Genomic DNA, 19,983 nt, shown 5'->3' on the forward strand with positions numbered 1-19,983 from the left:
GCCTCCTACTCCAAAGTTATTCTCACGCAATCTCTCCACACACAGCGAGCCGCAGCAGCGACACGTTACTTTATGTTTTTCTTCTTCTCTCTTTCTTGTTTTGTTTTCTCATTAAACATTTCCGACTCGAAGAAGCCCCCATGTTATTCATTTGCTTTATACAACTCTGAACTGTTGTCTGAATGATATAGGCTACTGCGCAAACTGTAAAAAGAACGATTCAAAACGATCAGCTGGCTGTGTACTGAAACATTGCGGCTGAGTTATGCCCTATGCAAGACATCATGTTCACGAGTAGTATGCATTATATTTCCATCCAGAAACTGAAACATTTCTCCATTGTCCGGTGAAATAAAATCTCGACATACTTTGCAGTCGATTTACAGACCGCTGTTTCTCCTTTGAACAACATCACGGTAAAAGCTACTGCAAAATGTACAAAAGAGACATGGTGGTTCAATTAGCTAAATGTGTTACGGGACAATCTATTAAACTCAAAGTAAGGGGGGAAGAGTTGTCTTGTTTTGTGAGTAGGCGAAAATATTGTTTTGTTGATTGTAAAATCTCCTATGAGATAACATTATGTAACATATTTAAAATGTACTATTAGGTTCCAAGTAATTGAAAGAACATCCGACAACAATGGACCCCAATTTAGCCAAATTAGTCGATTTTCTATCAATTGTGCACGCCCTTTCACTCACCGCTCTGATCAGTGGACCAAAGACAAACGTTTGGTTTTCAAAGTACTTTAAAATACCAATCGACAACTTTAGGAAATAGCCGAGGCTACTATATAGGCTATTTTGCGCAAACAAACAATCCAATGGTACTATTGATTCGACTGTAACATTCTTTGTGCCAACATGCTTTTTTAAATCAATAGGATTCAGGAACGTTTGCGCGCGAATTAAACCACCTTAAAATACACATAAATATGTAGGCTGTTTATGATATACATGGGCTCCCTAGAACATTTACTTAAAAAGTAGGAGAAAGGTGATGCATTGCCATGTCATTTTAATTAGTTATTCTCAATCACATAGTCCACAGTGGTCACCATCCAACAGTAATTCTGTGTATCCAAACGTCACCCTTTGCTCTTTGTTATTGTTTTAACGTCAGAGTAGTGAATCTGTCTATTATAGCCTCTTAGGCCCTACTCTATCGTATGCATTGGCGTCAGCTTCATCACCGCTTCGACCCGCCCCCACTCCTTCCCTGTCTACCCATTTGTTGTGAGCTACAGTATGTATAAATCTCCGTACCCCTCGCTCTCTTAGGAGTATCAATCGGTGTGGTGTCAATCACAGCGGCGGCTTCCCTTTCATCTCGATCCTCCCAGTCGCTGCGAGAGAGAAGGCAGAGAGAGAAGAGACAGAGGACGGGGAAGGAGAGCTACATTTCTTACGGAGCGGTGCTCCAGTTTGGAAGTCGGTCCTCAGCGTATCGGTTTATAACGCACTCCTCGATCTTTTGTATAGTTTATTACTTTTGATTGAGCCGTTATTCAGTTCAAGTATGTATGTTCATTCTAATAGGGATAGATGCGCAGTATTGTTTAAGTGGGGGAAATAAATAGTGTTCTACTTGTGGCAAACAGGCAGCACGAGATTCAGAGACGCGTTTTTTTAATTATATTTTTCCTTATTTTTTTTCCACGAAAGGACTGCAACTCTCACAGGACCCCAGAACGAGGAAATATAAGCATAAGTTTTTTTCTACATGCACTTTGACCGTTAGCGGAGCTCCCGGGTGTGTGCCCTCCTCTGCCAAATCTGCCACATCTGACTCTCGTGATGAGGTTTTGACTTCTGACATTTTAAAGAGCCGAACTGGCGAGTGCCGCGGGTTGAGCGTGCACTACACATCCGCTTTTGCCGATAACATCTTCAATTTCGGATATTTAGAATTTGAATCATTGTAAGAATCCAAAATATTTCGAAAAACAACGACAAAAAAGGATCTCCTGTTAATTTAGCTAAAACAAAAAACGTGATCGCACGCAGTTTCCTCCAGGGTACAACACTTCAAGCCGCTTCAAGGAACATTTTTGGTTTCCTTTTGGGGATTTCGATAGTTCCTCCAATTTGGACAGTGCGAGTACTTCGACTGAATCAAAATGCCACAACTAGCAGGTGGTGGTGGTGGCGGGGACCCTGAGCTTTGTGCCACCGACGAAATGATTCCGTTCAAGGATGAGGGAGACCAAGAACAAATATTCGCAGAACTCAGTCACTCAGAGGAAGACGAGGGAGACTTGGCAGATATCAAGTCATCATTAGTAAATGAGTCAGAGACGAGTCCAAACAGCAATCATGATGTAAGTATTTCCTCTCTTGTACTTAAGTCCAGTGTTACATGTTGCCAAGCTTTTATATAGGCTAGCCTAAATAAATGTCCATCAAATTTCTAACGAAAACATATTCATTCAAGGTCACCTGTCCCTAAATAATAGCCCCCATTTCAGGGGAGTCAGTTGGACATTTTATGAAAGTTAATAAAAGCTGAAAAGCTGATAAAATGACTGGATATTTGCCCAAACTGTGTTTGGTTTTGTCATAATTAAGAAGGTGATGTACAGCCTAATATTATATGTGTGTAATATGACTATTTTAGTCTGTAAATAGTAGCCATGCTCTGTTTGTAATCAGTTGTAAACAGAGGCTCATAAATAAATCTGCTGCACGTGGCTGCAGAGCTTTTCAAAACATTGTTGACGAATTATACCAAAGGTCAAAACACACAGAACAATTTAACGTGAGATAATATTTTTATACAATTCAGAGAACTGTTGTACAGTTTTTACGAGGTTATTTGATATTTTAAATTAAATATTGCACAGTAGGTGATGAATTCGTGAATAGATTCTGAATGATTTTGTTAGGCCTATTACAATATTCAATTAGCCCTATTGAATTATTATTATTATAGTTATTATTATTATTATTATTAGTAGTGGTAATATTATTAGTATAACAATAATTGTCTTGATAAAAAAAAAGGTACTGCCTTACTTATAATTATTACAGTAACAATATCAATATCGCTATGGGTTAGGTGATTTAATTAAACAATGTTTCAGCAGGTCGGATAATGTAAACTATGAATAATATAACATATGAAAGTGTTTTTGGATCAAATTCCTATTTGATATAAAATAAATGTTTTTTTTGTTCAAAGGGAAATCCAGATGAAATGATCTTCGAAGGAAAACCACACCTGACAAAATGTAGCACCTCTAGATTACAGTGACACTCATGTTCCCAATGTGAAATAAGGCCAACACATTTCTGCGTGTTTTGTGGAGATTATGGCCATTTCATGGAGAGACAGCACATTGTTAAAGGACGGAATTAAATTGGGGGGGATTAATGGAAATGTTTAGTTTTGATATAGATCGTATTTATATTTGAAATATGAAAGAAATGTCACTGCCACAATACAGGTTTGAAGGTAATGCTGGTGGCTATTTTGTTCACGTTGCTTATGTATTTAAATCATCTGTCATTCCTTTATCTCAATCATGTATCTAATGCATTTATCAGAGCTGTAACAAGAGTAGCTTACATGGTTTTAGACCTCGTGACTGTCACGTCCCTCCTCAGTGCAGTGAGTTTCATATTCAATAGTAAGTTTAACTTTGTGCCTGAATATATCTTTTTTTTATCTGGGCTAGGCAGCTGTTACTAAGTCTCTAGCTCTGGACGCTGTATGTATTCAAATGTAAACCTAGCGCAATTAGCTGTTGCCATTTGTCATTATCCAATGTTAATGGAATTAGGGTACCTACTGACTCTGGGCCGAGCTCATATAGTTACAGCTGTCACAGACGCAAATACGACGGAGGTTGAATGTTAATTGAGAATCCAGTGAAGTTCCGTGACTCTGCTGGAAGCCAGCCCCAGGGAAGTGAACTCCAAAAGGAGGTCTTTCTACGCGTTCCCATTCGAGGAGGGAGGGGGAAAGGAGATGCATGTGGAGGGGTTCACGGTATTTTGGAAAAGCAGTCGACTACACCGTAAACATCATCCCCTCTTCTCTATTTTCGCAGTTATTTTGTGTAGAGCACGTTAGTATTGGAAAGCATCATATGCTACCGTGATGCATTTGATTTTGAATTTGGTTGGAGCTTCGATTAAATTGGTTGGTGAAAATGAAAGCAGACTGATGCAAGTTAATTTGTAAGCTCCTTAAGGACATAAAGCTTAATTAAGTGGCTCGTTGAGGGGTTGATACAGACCGCTCCGTCAACCCTTCTCGCCTCACTGTGTATGTGTTCCGGGGACAAGCTGAAAGCACAGGCCATAGCAGCGTGTGTGTGTTGGTGATTTTTTTACGAATTTAATCACCTAATTTCTGTCTCCGTCTCTCACAGGGAACTAGACAATCCCAAATATCCCAAGACTCATATCATGAAAAACACAGAGACCATCACGACGATGGTAAGTGACACACATCACATTAAATATTATCCTGTCAGTTATCAGCATGTTGTAGAGATCTGCACTTATATATGGGTCACATTGAGCCAAGATAACGGTACAATATTACAATCAGTTTCTGGAGGCTTGATTATTGAAAGATTTTATTTGTATTTTTAAAGGGAAGAAAGATGGTAGACTTAATTTTCTGTTCAGCACCGATCAGTCACACTATGGTCCCTTTTCTTATCTGACCCCAGTTCATTCTGATGCAGAGATGATATGTGAATTGATTCTAGTCAGGACATGTACAAACTGAATGGGGAAAAGTGTTCTATATGCAAGTCTTTTGTGGTCCGTAGGACATGTTATTATTTATGCAGAGAATTGTTGAATAATCCCAATGGCTGCGGCCCCTGGCCTGGTCATCAGAAAGATGCAATACCGATGCATTTCAATTGTTAAGTTGACATGAATAAAAACCTGTGAAGATAGGCAGTGACTTAAGCATGTGGCTCTCTGATACTAGTAGTGAATAACACTTAATATTCTCCTTGGTTAATTTTGTACACACACACTCTGTCGCCGTATCTCTCTCTTTGTCTCTCCGTCTCTGTGTGTTTTGTCCTGTGCAACATGTTGCTGCTGTGCGACAGCACCAGACTCATTTAATGTCTTTATTTGGTCCAGGCTGTATTCTGACCCCAGATAGAGCTGCGGGTCATGATAGGAGCTCTGTTCTGTTAAGAGTGGCTCTTCTTTGTTCCCCCAGCAGCCCTGAATAGGACCCCCTCAAACCAAACACCCCCTTTCCCCACAACAAGCCCATGTTGCTATCAATCTACCAGACACACACACCACCCCCTCTCCCCAGAAAGCGACAACCGACGGCCACCAAATAGTTTGTCGCGAGTTTCTATTCAGGCAGGGGGACGGACCCGAACAAATGCTCTCTCTTTAGGTCAGAGGAGTGGGGAACAGTAGGGGCGTCTCTTGTTTTGACACAGTCTGTATGTTCCTCCTAATTGACGCTAATTGGCACGGAGGGACGCCATTGTTACTCTGTATTCGCCCTCCTCTCCCCTTTCTCTAAGACATGAGAGACAAAAGACTGGTGAAACGGAGGGTGCTGGGTCACAGCGGTCGACAGCGATATCATTACGCCATCAAGAGGCATGCGTGGAGCGATGATGCGATAGTCATAGTGACAGATGAACCCAGTGTTGTTAGAGACTGTAACTTGGAAATGACTATTCACATGTAACTGTATTAGTAGGCTATAAACTCCAGGAGATTTTCCCAATGACTCTGAACTGCTGAAGTTACGATGGCGGTGAATATTGCTGTTATGTTACTTGATCAGACTGTTGCTTAGAGATGCTATTCTTTAAAAAGGCCCAAATCCTAATGGAGATGAATGTGCTTGACTCAAGTTCTCTAACAAATCTTCCATTAATGATCGTAAATGTACAATTTTTTACCAAGCCTCAAGTTCACACTTTTCTGTCTCTTGGGCCCGTTTCCAGGGAAACACCTAGACATGTACAACAAAGGTCACCCGTACTCTGGATACCCAGGTTACATCATGATGACTAATATGAACAACGACTCCTACATGAACAACGGCTCCCTGTCGCCGCCCATGCCCAGAACGGTGAGTCTAGTTACACTTTACCTCCATCAATCAATCACTTCCACCAATCTGTCAAGCGAGCTAGCCCAGTTTGTGTCTAGTGCATTTTCACTGCGTCAAGTTTGATTCCATCTTAAATACTTAACCAGGTCTAAACCCCTAAGAAGAGCGTGCTCACCCTGGGGTTTGTTTTCAAGTATACCTGTGTATGGACATTCCCATTCATCTTTTCTACCATCTTTTCAACTCTAGAATGTTCTTTGCCTCTGTTCGACCGCCTTCCTAGTGTGATGTAGCCCGGTTTGTGATAGCCGTATTTAACATGCACCCGGTAATGGTGTGATGGTCTGTCCCCTTGGCAACCACGTGATCTAGTCTCCCCCACATGCCTCTCATACTTTCCAGCAGATTAACGACATTTATATGATGTATTATTTCTCGCGCCTTGTTAACTTAATCAATGTCTGTTTACACATCGACAGTAAGCCCACCGATTACGCTGATGTGGTCGCGGAGGCCTAACGGCAACATCCCATTTGAAGATGGAGTTTGCGGAAATAGCCAGGGTTGCCGTATGTCACCATGCTTATAGTCCCTATAAGATAACAGTATTCATTTCAGGCTGTAGGCCCTGTGGCTGGCTTCCTGTGTCTGTCCCTTTTTGAACATTAGCAGCAAGACAGACGCAAAACGCCAGGGCATGCCAGCAGCTGTCCACCCTAATCCTGTTTGGTGTGTGGGTGTGTGTGTGTGTGTGTGGGGTGGAGTTGTGTGTGGTGAATACACCCAGTCTCGCTATGGCTCGGTGCCTCCCAAAGCCTGTCCCTGCACCCTGCTAGCACATAGACTAGAGGACACAGACATATACGTATTGTTCAAGGACCAAAGACTCTGGCTTATGTCTGCCTGTGTGTCTGAGTTGGTTTCATCATGAAATTCATTTGAAGGGTTGGAAGTCTGTGTAGCGACTGTGTGAACATGGCTGACAATACAAAGTGAATGGTGTTCTGATCCCGTGGCAGCGGTACCCACTTTGCTGTTGTATAGGAGTCCTCTGACCGGAGGTATTTTTCCAGACAATTTTCATCTCCAATATAATTGTTTTGTTTACTTATGGAATGGAGAACTTCTCAAGGACTGAGGGGCTTCCATCCAAACTTCCTTAAATACAGAAATGACTCCTGTGATTTGGCCCCTCCTCTCGCCGCCGGGACCGTTTTAAACACTCATTTCATTCACCGTGGCCGCCGCCCACTTTTTGATTTGCCAAATTTCCCCGTCTTCAATAAATCGTTAGTCAATTTTATGTACGTTTCTCTCACTTATCCAATCAAATGGATACGGTTGGTGGCGGTGCAGTCATGGGAGTTGGAACACAAGTCTGATGTGAAATGTGTATGTGCTGCCTGACTGTTGATTGGCTGGATGTGAAACGTGTATGTGCTGCCTGGCTGTTGATTGGCTGGATGTGAAATGTGTGTGCTGCCTGGCTGTTGTATCAAGCCTGCCGGCCACCGCAGCCACAGTATCTGCAGGCCTAGGATCAGTTTTCACCCAGATCAAAGGCGCGTTCTCTCCCTTTCTTCCCTCCCTCCATCCCCCTCTACAGTTGAGATTGATTTTCATTGGCCATGGCATTCCTGTGCATGAGGCCCAACTGACAGAGCTGTTCAGAGTTGCTGATTGTCAGCAGATTTTTGGGAGGGAAGCAAGGACCTCTAAGGAGTTGTGCTAGATATTTTAAAGGAGAAGGAATGGATGTTCTTGGTTTGGAGGGTTTGAGTAGATCAGCTGCGCATAGGGTTAGTGTGATGGAATCCCCACGACCAGTAGCACAAATGGAGATTGTCTCTGTGTAGTTGATTCAATAAAGTTCTGTGGAAGGACGAGATGATCTCAGTTGGATGTTAGATATCCCTTCATCTCTGGAGGTGGTTGTCCAGGTTTAGAGTGCAGTTGAGGTCTTTTTTTATTTATTTATTTAATTTAACCAGGCAAGTCAGTTAAGAACAAATTCTTATTTACAATGACAGATTTTTACCTTGTCAGCTCGGGGATTCGATCTAGCAACCTTTCGGTTACTGGCCAAACGCTCTAACCACTAGGCTAGCTGCCGCCCCAGGTCTAAACCTTACATGGTGAAATGAAAATGAATGCCTCATTATTATTATTATTCTGATCTTTATTATAACAGACAAAGTGAGGGTTGTGTCATATTAGGGTTTTCTACTTGCTCATTACATGGTCAGTACAGAGTTTACACTTTGTAGCAGTATTTGTTGGCTCTTGGTTGGTGTGGTTTGTTCCAGAAGAATCCATTGAAAACCCTGCCTGACACTATTTAGTCTTCCCAGAAGCCTAGTGAAGTAAATACATCTACTATTCTGTGTGTGTGTGTGTGTGTGTGTGTTCTTCGAGTCTTCACATATAGGGTCGTGTGAGGTTTGACTGTTGCATATTGGATTATTTAAAGTGCCTGTGCGTGTGTGATGGCTCATATTTCCAGCTCCCATGGCTAGAGGGCCGGACTGTACAGAACTCTGGGAAGAGACGGGGGATTGTGTTCCCTACTCTGGCCTCTGTTAAGTCTTTGTGAAGACCACGCTCGATGTCTGGATGGGCTGGCAGCTTGGAATCAAGCTCTCACATCTCTCTGGCTAAAATCTAGGACTTATCGAGCTAACACATTCCTGTATGTGCGTTAACTCGACCCCTCTGTTTTCCGACTGTAGAAAGTGCATGTAGAACTTGTGCACTGGAGTCAATGAGAAATGCTATTTGAGTCTTTGTAGCAGATGTATAGCTTCAGGATTACTGTGGTTTAATAGAATGCTCCTCTTTGGATCCAGTCCTAGTTTAAACTTCTGTCACCTTCTCATCAAACATCTGAATTTGAGGATGACAACTTTTAACTTGGAACCACCAAACCTGTAACGGTGGAAGCCATTTTCACACACGACCTTACTTTAAAACTAGAACTTTGAATCCACTACCTTGTTCCGAGCATAAGTCGAGGATCTCCAAGCACCCAGTCTCCAGCCTGTCAGTGCAGCATTCGGGGAAGATGGAATCGCCATAGCTGATTTTAAGCTGGGCTTTTGGTGTGCAGAGAGCTGAGGGAACCATTCGCTGCCCCTCCCAGGCCATACCTCCCTCCCCCTGTCTTCCCCCTCGGTGGCGGGCCCTTGTGGTGTGTGAGAGCCCGTGGGGGGAGACTGCGGTTCCCCTTTGATGTCAGCGAGAACGTGACGGATCTCCTTGGCGGCGTTGCGCGGCGGTGTGGAATCACTAACCCGGGCTTACCTAACGGGATTTACCGCGCCCTTTTCTCGCTTACATCCCAAATGGAGCCATATTCCCTATATAGTGCTCTACTTTAGACCAGGCCCCATAGGACTAGTCAAAAGTAGCGCACTAATAATAGGGTGCCATTTGAGACATACCCCTCGTCACCTCCAGTGCCATGTGTATCTGTCCTCACGGTCTCAAACCCTGGCCCCATTCAGCACCGATCCCTGTTATGAGAATACCACATTTCCCAGGAGCCTTTCATGTCCACGCGCAGTGTAGTCTGCGGCAACGTGCGTCGCCATGTGTAGTTCTTTACCCACGACTGCGGGTTTGTAAAGCGGTTTGAGGCGCTGAATCGAGCAGAGCATTCTGTTGTGATTTGTGAAGCAGCTGGGATCTATTTGATGTATGAGTCTGCCGCTGGATGTCGTTGCCTAAAATTGGCCTACAAACATATACTATATTATTATATTACTATATTTTGTGACCAAACATGACATTTTGAAAAGAGTCAATTATTTAAAGTTTTTAAAAAACATTTTTGGGGAAGGGGGGGGTTAAATTTAAAGGACCATCAGAGGATCATTGTAGCATTGATGTCATCTGCTATGCAGGTCTGACAAAGAGCAGGGTGTGTGTGTGTGTGTGTGTGTCTGTCTGTCACACTGTGTAGACCTCACAGAAAGCTCCAGCATCCTCACACCCTTTGTGTGATTCTGGGTCTCAGCTCTCTATAAACAGTATCATTGACACGGAGCGTGTGTCAAACTACTGTACTGTATGGTACATGGCGAGGAGGCTGGTCGACACATTTATTCCATATGGCGTTCCCTCCACGGTAATGATTCCATGTGGTTGCAATCCCCTTATCAAAGTCTTTCATCTTGTTAAGTGGAGCTGGGAGGAATTATCCTCTCCCTAAATTGAAACGACTGGTGTTTTTTTTCTTTCTCTCCCTGTAAGATGAGAAGACAAAATAAGTCCAGGCAAGGATGCACCAAGTGTTCACATAATGTGGTGTGAATTTGTGTTACGACGCTGACGCACTGTGGGACTGTGTATGTTGGTCGCTCATGTTTTGACTATATGAACAGTGTGACATGTTTTTTGACTTTATTTTATGAAACTTGTAACAGAGCATTGTGGGAATATGGTAAAACATCTATCGTATCGTTTGTGTGTGTGTGTGTGTGTGTGCATATTTGTGAGTGTTTGTTTTCTTGTGCTCTCTCATGCTCTCACCAAAACGAGACTGTCATCATAGCTGAGGACATCACAACACTCTAGCCCCCCTCTCTTCTCCCTCGTTCATCCATCCTACTGAGGGAAAGATAGTCTGTCTCTGCTCCATGGAGCCAGCCAGCCTGCACAGGCGAGGCCGGGCCCAGCCACAGCACCTGCTGAGTGGGGCTTCACAGGGAATACGGAAAGGAGTGGACAGGCGTGTGCTTGAGTTGGGGTGGGGGGGGGGGGGGGGGTTGGGGGTGGGTGGGGGGGTGGGAGTGGAAGGTTAGAGAGGATAGTGGCTTTTTTTTGTTTATGTGTGGCGTCGGTTGTCGTCACTCCAGCTTGTTGTTTTGACTCCCGGGCCCGCGGAAGGGCCCCCGGTGAAAGTCCCTCCACTCCCCAGGCTGCATGGCTCCTATTGAAGCCACTCTGTGGGAGCTCAGTTCAGCACACAGGGACCGGAGCCCGACTCCTAGCCTCCCTCCACCACCTAAACACTGCTGATAAAACTGGCTCCACCACAAAGCCAAGACGCCAAGCTAAACACTGTTGTTTTTCCACATTGACGCGCTTCAACTGGAGATGAATAGGGAGGCTTTTGAAGTGGTGCAGCTGAAACCCTTTTGATGCCATTAGTTTTATTTAGTCCCCAAATAGTTCCTCACTGTTGCAACATTATCATAAAATCATCCATTTTTTAGTTGAGTGAAAACCAGGTCTATATTTGGTGCTTGGTACCATGTAGTTCAGGCAGTAACTGACCGGGACAATGGGAGCTGCAGGGGTGAAACACTGAGTGTAACTCCTCCCAGCGCTCCATACTTAAGAGAGAACCAGCAAACAGCCCTGACTTGTCCTTGTGTGACTTGATCAATAGCCGCTCTGTTACCGTCAAGTTACTCTTGTTTTTTCCCCTCCTTTATATTTTACAGAAGCTCATTATTTCTTTGTGTGTGCTGTGGTGTGTGTGTGTGTGTGTGTGTGTGTGTGTGTGTGTGTGTGTGTGTGTGTGTGTGTGTGTGTGTGTGTATGCTGTGGTGGGTGTGAGAGCTAAAGAGACTCACATGCTCTGTGTGTGTGTGTGTGTGTATCTGACAGCGCTGAAAGATGAATTCTCCTCAGTGTAGAAGGTTGGGTATAGGGCCGGTTACTGTACAAAGGGGTCTGTGCTGCTCGCCTCGTCACCAGGCTTTATTAACCCAGCTGTTAAATGGGTAGATGGATATAGCACTTTTTCTCCCTTCTTTTTGTTTTTGTTTTTGCTAGCGCACATCGAATGCGTCATTTTTTTCTCCCCTCTTAACTATTCACAACATATACTGTACACATACTGGCTGGAGTGTGAGAGCGACCGAGCGCGTGCGCGCACACACACTGCGGAAGACACATTTCAGTTGAATGCATTCAAAATGCATTCAACTGAGTAGGTATCCCCCTTTCCCTTTCCTTTCTGTTGGAGCTTGCAGAACTAGGGTGGACAGGAGGAGGGGTTTGCTGTCAGTTCATTTTGTGTGGTCTTGGCTATAAAAAAACAGATGAAAAACAGCTCTTTGAATGGTCTTTAATTTTTGGGAAACCCATAAAAGTTTGCCGCTCCTTTGATATCGGCCTCGGAATTGAAAACAAATGCAGCATTCACCCCCCTTCTCATTTCAACTGCCCTATTATGGAGTTGTGAAGAAAAAACATCAGCCGTAGATCTCTTTCTCTCCCTCCTTTTCCATCCCCCCAGTTCCCTTTCCCCTCTCTCCTGCCTTCTTTCTCCTCCTCCCTCTCCCCCACTCCCTCTCTTTTTCCTCCCCCTTGTTTTTGAAGAAACCTACGGGGGGGGGGGGGGGGGATCACTGATGTCAAAGTAAAAACCAAGAGCATTAAGAAAACTGGCAAAATGCAATACAGCTGCAATCCGACATGACGCTGGAAAATAGGTCTGAGGAGTAGAGAGCCTCCCCGTATCCGTATTCCCAGGGTGCACAACTGCTCCCGGCCTCGGCTTTGATCTCTTCAAAGCCTCCTACTAGCTGGAGAGTCTTGGCTGCTGCTCACGCTGGAGTGCCGGAGAAGGGGAGGGAGGGAGGAGGGGTGTATGCATGTCGGAGGGGAAGAGAGGAGAGGGGGGCGGGGGAGGGGGTCGTCTTTTCCTTTCCAGGGCTGAAATCAATCACAGTGCCGAGGCAATTATGTGTAATTCAACAGGGCCAGATTAGTAACTCTGTTACCTGAGTGACTGACTGCGTGTCTGTAATCTCAGAGACTCACTGACTGGCCTTCGCCAGCCAGCCAGGAGAAGTCACCACTGGGTCACGGACAGGGGAGGGAAGGAAGGGGAGCGAGGGAGAGGTGCTGAAAAGCAGGCCGCCATGCCGCCGTCCAGCAGAGCAGAAAATCGGGCCACAATGGAGTGATTACACTTGCAGATGTAGCCATATTTATGACTGAGGCGAGCAGAGGGAGAGAGGGAGGGGGAGAGAGGCAGGCAGTGATTGCCATGGAGCTCTAGCTAGCTAGCTCCGTCTCTCTAACGAGCCCTGTTCCCTTTGTGTTGGGGCTCGTGCCTGGTGTTGCCCCCTCACCACGCTGCTCCCTCCGTCCCCCTTCAGTGTCATATCTCTACCCCTCATGCCCGGCGCCTAGGATGGCCCCCAAATGCCAGGCTTGGCCCAGGCTCACACCCCGGGCACCCAATTTGCCGTGGCTGGAGAAGGGGAGCGCGGCTGGAGAGATAGTCTGCATGGCTGCGGGTCACAGAGAGAAGAGGAAAACAGAGTAGAATGGGACTACTGCCTCTCTCTTTCTCTCTCCCCTCTCTTGCTATGGGTCTGGGCCTTACCACTGCTACAGTATGCAACACACACCACACCACGGCACTTAGCAGCAGGTCTTGGGTCCTGGGTCATGTTTTGTTGGGGAACGATGCTGAAATGTTTGTCTCTCCTGAAGTGATTATGGCCACATGATTCTGATTAGTGTTCTGTAACCACTAGAATTGACAAACATCGCAATATACCAGCCGTCTATTATTGGAACAGATGACCTCATTTAAAGGGAAAGATATTCTCTCTTCCTCATGAAGACCAAAACAGCTCTTTTGTTTAGCTGTGCTCGGCGGAGAGTCACTTGATGCCGGGTGATGAAACCCATAAAGATATCCAGCAAGAGTGTGTTTGTTCATCTGATGAGCTACACTCTGTTCTCCTCTCCTCCTTCCTCTCTCCTCTATTTCCTTTGATCATCATTTTCATCTGGGGCTAGTCTGGTGGTGATGGAAGGGAAGGCTGTTATTTTCTCCTGGGGATACACACAGACACACATTAAGGACATTAGATTTACACTGGTGTTAAGACAAGGGGTGGAGTAGAGCTGGGCCGATATGGACAAAAATCCATATTATGGTAAATCGACTGAATTCTCATGATAAAGACCAATTGAACGATTGCGTGTATAACATTAACGCACACCAAAGTTATTTTTAGGGCATTTATATTACCCTTAATTGCTGTTACTACTACTTTGGATGTTGTAGCTATCGATTGTCCCATTTAACAATCAACCATATTAGCATTTAACACATTTCTCTAGTTGGGCCCTAGAGGTTATTTTTCCTAATGAACGATATCGGCCAAATGTCCACGATAAGTCGTTGGTTTGGTCAGTGTCGATCATTTTCGGTTTGTCGTCCCAGCTCTAGAGTGGGGGTACCAGTGATTATATGATGACGTTGATTGTTTTATAAAGACAAACTGAAATTGTGATTAAATGAAACGGAGTGGATTGACTAGGAACTAAGTGTTGACTAGGAACTAAGTGTTGACAGTCTTGCTATTCTGTATTGAAAATATTGGAAAATACATGTTTTGACTTATAATTATTGATAGGCAATGTGAGACAAGGATTGAGCTCTAAAATTAGAACATTTAAGGGAGCTACAGTGGAAAAAATTGGCTCAGTTGGTGTGGCGTCTGTCTGCCCAATCTACCCACCCCAGTACATAGACCCTCCGTTTCGCTCTGGGAACCAGGTGAGACTTTTCATGTCTCCCGTCAGGGGAGACTTCAGAGGGATGTCCTCGGCTTTGAGCTCCCCGTCATCAAACAATGCATCCAAATATCAAATCGATCCAGAGCCCCAACCTCATCCCCCTCTGCCGCCCGCCACGCACCTATCTTTGAGATGAAAGGGGACGAATAAAGCAAGTGACCCCCCCCCCCACCACCTCCTATCCCTCCTCCTCATCCCCCTCTTCCGCCACCAAGAAAAGAGGAATCAAGATGGGCGCCTTGGTGGAGAGAGGGACGCTTCAATTGCTATTCAACCCCACTCCACCCTTCATGTGAACCCTATACACAGACAGGGTCTTCTCTCTGCACAGAGATGGACAGCTATAATAATGATGGGATATGACAGGTTCATAGACGTTTCACCGAGATTCTTTGACTTCATAAAAGTCCACGGCGCACCAAGCCTGGCTTTGGTTAATTCATACCTCTGATATGGCAGGAGATCTGGATAGAGGTGTGAATGAATGCTAGGCTAGTCGCCCACCGGAGTGTTGCGTTCTCTTTGTGTTCCTGTGTTTTGACTGTATTCAGACCACAGAAGCTTTTGAGCATTGTAATGGTTTAACGCAATTACATACTGAGGTGCTATTCATGAGTCGGTGATCTCTGTTGATCTCACGCTATCTCTCGCCATGCTGGAAGAGAGACACTACAGTTGGCTCATACGCGATAGGCCTTGTAGTGTAAAGAGTGACGATTGGACTGATGGGAACATAGCTACCCCCCACTAAGTCTAAAATGAGACTCTGATACACAAAGGAAATACTGTACAAGTCCATTATTTTCAAGAGACACCGAAAATGGAATTGAATTATAACTGTGTTGTGTTCATTTTGTTGTCATTCTGCATCTATTTCAAGTGTAGTGTCAGCTGAATGAATGGTGCTCTCGAGGCTACATGTGTTGGGCTTGGGCCCATGCAGTTTCTTTCTTTACAATCAGGATTTGAATATATCATGACAATGTAAGACGTTTACCATTTCTTAAGGGGTGGTTGAGAGAAAGGTTCGACCGTTGTTAGGGACCATGTTTTAACACGGTCATTGTTTTGGTTTGCCTTACCTCTCTACAAAAGCGTCTCACAAAAGTAACCAAAAGGGGCGGAGCTTTTCTTGGGATTGGGTTGATCCTGGAAAGGCTGGCTGAAGTGCTCCCTCGTGCGCATTGCAAATGGCAACCTATTCCCAATATAGTGCACAAATTTTGACCAAAGCCTCAGGGGCCTTGTTAAAAGGTAATACACTATAAAGAGGATAGGGAGTCATTTAGGACGCGGGCCTAGTCATACATGAGTGGAGAATAGCCATTTGTTCCGAGGGGATTATGCCTTTTAGAATAGCTTTGTTTTCATTCAGATCTGAGGAGACTGGCCGTGTGTGTGCGCGTGTGTGTGTGTGTGTGTGTGTGTGTTTGTGAGAAGCTGAAAATGTGGGGTTTTAATGACTAATTCCAAGCTGAAAAGCAGGTGTTTAGTGTCTCACCAGTTAATCCTTTAAAAATGAGGAGTTGCACCTAAACAACAGCTGGGCTGCTAGTCGGACCTATTGTACTTCTGTCCTTTACTTTATAAAAGACAAGAATGGTTTGTAACCAGATCCACAATGATGAATGCTTTGGTTTATAGTAACGATGACTGGGCTTACAACCCTATATCTTGATACAGGGCTAGAGAGTAAGATATATAGTAGTTTAAAGCCTCTTACGTAGAAACACCCACATTTTTATCAAAACATGCATTTTAAAAAAAATGTTGACTGACTTTGTAGGTTCCCCCTTCAGATTTGACGACGAAGCTGAAATGACTCACTATAGGTAATCCTATAGCCTGCTGAAGTCTATTAGCTGCCTAACCAGTGGGAGTAGACAGCTAGGAGGCGTTGGTCTTCAAAAAGCAGAGGTACGCTGAGGTGAAAAGGCCATTGATCATGTGACTATGGGGTCAGAAGTTCGCATGTAAGATCGCTAGGACACAGGCGTCATGGCTCTGGGGAAGAATGGATCCTCTGAGTTGCTATGGTTAAAACAGGAGCAAAATGCTGGTCAGCAAAATTATTTTTTATGTAATATTCATTAATATACAATAGGTGTGCATACAACACATTTTTCTACATTAGTATATGTGTGGACATATTTCACTGCCTTTTTAGATTAGTAATATAAATATATATCAGCAGACGCAGAGTTAGCTCACTCTGTTGCTCTGTTATCATTGAATTTAGATACCTGCCATTGTGCCAGAGTGTTTACTTCCCCAAGGTTGTGTGTGTGTGTGTGTGTGTGTGTGTGTGTGTGTGTGTGTGTGTGTGTGTGTGTGTGTGTGTGTGTGTGTGTGTGTGTGTGTGCGCACGAGTGAAACTAGGTCAGTACACTCCCCAGCTCAAGCGGCACCCATTCAAATCACTCACTACCCTGATACACGCTCCTCTCCTCAACTCGTGCCGTTTCAAGCCATCCTCGTAAACATTCACTCCCCGCCAGCCTGTCGCCAACTGCCCCCCACTGGCTCTCACCTTTTCCATGACCCTATGGCTAAGCAACCTACCCTTTCCCTCAATGGCTAGTGTTTACTGGTTAGCGCTGTCAAAGAGGACTACTGAGTCAGTGGTTCCAAACCTGTTATTGTACCACCAACTGAATTCTGCTCTTCCCAGAGTACCCCTGAAGTACCTCCTCATTTTACCAGTAGGCCAGGCCTATGGTCTCATTATTCTTCAGTGGGAACCACTATACTACAGTGGGAACCACTATACTAAGAGATGTTAGGCTAGTGTTACTGTATGAGTTATTATGACGCTAGCGCTTTGAGTGCGGTCTGCTACCTGCCTACAGCTCTCAATATCACATGTTAGTTACTAGTTAGCATGGAGCTAGCTAGCGCTCTGAGAGGGGTCTGCTACCTGCCTACAGCTCTCAATATCACATGTTAGTTAATAGTTAGCATGGAGCTAGCTAGCGCTCTGAGAGGGTCTGCTACCTGCCTACAGCTCTCAATATCACATGTTAGTTACTAGTTAGCATGGAGCTAGCTAGCACTCTGAGAGGGGTCTGCTACCTGCCTACAGCTCTCAATATCACATGTTAGTTACTAGTTAGCATGGAGCTAGCTAGCGCTCTGAGAGGGGTCTGCTACCTGCCTACAGCTCTCAATATCACATGTTAGTTACTAGTTAGCATGGAGCTTGCTAGCGCTCTGAGAGGGGTCTGCCAGCTGACTGCTGCTTCCAGCTCTATCCTCCACAGGTAGAGCCAGGCACAAAGACCCCCACCACTCCAGCCAGACTCCATTCTCCCCCCTCAACACTGAGCTCCCAAATCCAAACTGACAGCCATTCATGCCCAGAATACCTGGCTGAGAGCAGGGGGGGTGCACTATCTAGGTGTAGCAGGCAAATCCTCTCTTGTTCCTTGCTTTTTAAAACGTGGTGCACGAGGCTGACTTTCTCAGCACTTTTTCTCCCAATCATTCTGTGGTGTTTTTCTCTCTTTTCTCTCCATTTCCCCCTTCTGTTATTGTGTTGTGAAGACTCAGGCTTGGGTTTTAGCGAGCGCTAAACATTAGCTTGCGCTGCGTTTTCATTTGTGTGCCCTTCTAAGGGTTCTGGCTCGCTTACCGTTCGTTGTTGTGAATGTGGCGATAACTTGGCATGAATGTAGCAACTCTGCAATCCAAAAGGTTTCTAGTGATATACCATGCAGTGTGTTCATGCAGCTGTGGGGTAGTAGCTAAAAATGGATCGACAGGTAGAAAAAAAGACTTGCCGTTTGATTCAATAAGAAAAATAAAGAGCAGTGCCAGATTCGTGTGCACAACATCTACTTGTTGTCAGCTTTACCGGTTACCCGATGCAGACCAGAGGTCTCTAGAGTTCCATTTCTCTCCATCACCTCATTAGAAACTCATTAGAAACCAGTATTTCTGTCATCTTAGCTGATGTTGTAGCCAACTACATGAAAAAATGTACACTCGATTTTAGATTTTACTCTATAACAAAATGTGTTGTGGGGATCCCTAGATGGCCAATCACAATTTTGCTTGACATTTTAGGTGAAGTGGGTGTGTGGGAGAGTTTGTGTGTTCTCCCTCTCCAATCAACTCTGCCAGGAAGAAGAGCTGCAGTCTGTTGTGTGACTCATTCATTGTGGGGGTTTTCCACTGTGTTTGCCTGGGCTCGTAGATGATAAGTGGCGATTACGTTATATAGGTAACAACAAAAACGTGTGTGTGTGTGTGTGTGTGTGTGTGTGTGTGTGTGTGTGTGTGAGCACACTTGCTGGTCTTGGTCAAGCTGGTAGGGGGAAGCCAGGCCTGCTGACAGTGGCACTTCAGTGGAATGTTTGCCCTTTCCTCAGCTCTTTGATGTGACCAGGTCCTGCTGTGATAATGAGGCCTGCACCCCGCCGCAAGGTGAACATCCTGCAGGGTGCCCCGGGCTCTGCCAAAACACACCCAGTCCAACCCCCACATAACGCTCTGTCAACCTTCACACAATGCTCCAACAACCTTCACACAACTACCAGGCAAGGCACTAAAAGGCTTCAAAACATTGGCCCAGCAGTGACATCATTTGAGTCAATTGGAGGTGTACCTGTGGATGTATTTCAAGGCCTACCTTCAAACTCAGTGCCTCTTTGCTTGACAATATGGGAAAATCAAAAGAAATCAGCCAAGACCTCAGAAAAAAATTGTAGACCTCCACAAGTCTGGTTCATCCTTGGGAGCAATTTCCAAACGCCTGAAGGTACCATGTTCATCTGTACAAATAGTACGCAAGTTTAAACACCATGGGACCAAGCAGTCGTCATTGCGCTCAGGAAGGAGACGCGTTCTGTCTCCTAGAGATGAACGTACTTTTGTGCGAAAAGTGCAAATCAACAACAGCAAAGGACCTTGTGAAGATGCTGGAGGAAACCGGTACAAACTTATCTATATCCACAGTAAAACGAGTTCAATATTGACATAACCTGAAAGGCCGCTCAGCAAGGAAGAAGCCACTGCTCCAAAACCGCCTTAAAAAGTCAGACTGCGGTTTGCAACTGCACATGGGGACAAAAATCGTACTTTTTGAGAAATGTCGTCTGGTCTGATGAAACAAAAATAGAACTGTTTGGCCATATTGACCATCGTTATATGTTTGGAGGGAAAAGGGGAGGCTTGCAAGCTGAAGAACACCATCCCAATGTTAAAGCATGGGGGTGGCAGCATCATGTTGTGGGGGTGCTTTGCTGCAGGAGGGACTGGTGCACTTCACAAAATAGATGGCATCATGAGGGAGGAAGATTATGTGGATATATTGAAGCAACATCTCAAGACAGTTAAAGCTTGGTCGCAAATGGGTCTTCCAAATGGACA

The 19,983-nt window shown here is 44.8% G+C and overlaps 1 protein-coding gene across 14 annotated transcripts in view; it reads left to right on the forward strand.

Moving 5' to 3' along the window:
- Nucleotides 1-1,376: 1,376 nt before the first annotated feature.
- LOC139419062 (lymphoid enhancer-binding factor 1-like) overlaps nucleotides 1,377-19,983 on the forward strand; it is a 58,043-nt gene continuing 39,436 nt past the window's right edge. For all 14 annotated transcript variants that reach the window (XM_071168951.1, XM_071168961.1, XM_071168956.1 and 11 more), the window contains exons 1-3: nucleotides 1,377-2,323; nucleotides 4,379-4,445; nucleotides 5,951-6,078. In XM_071168951.1, coding sequence (XP_071025052.1) covers nucleotides 2,123-2,323; nucleotides 4,379-4,445; nucleotides 5,951-6,078 — 396 coding nt within the window. In that variant the 5' untranslated portion in view covers nucleotides 1,377-2,122. The remainder of the gene's footprint in view (nucleotides 2,324-4,378; nucleotides 4,446-5,950; nucleotides 6,079-19,983) is intronic.

Source organism: Oncorhynchus clarkii, chromosome 10, assembly GCF_045791955.1.
Source record: "Oncorhynchus clarkii lewisi isolate Uvic-CL-2024 chromosome 10, UVic_Ocla_1.0, whole genome shotgun sequence".
Taxonomy (NCBI): domain Eukaryota; kingdom Metazoa; phylum Chordata; class Actinopteri; order Salmoniformes; family Salmonidae; genus Oncorhynchus; species Oncorhynchus clarkii.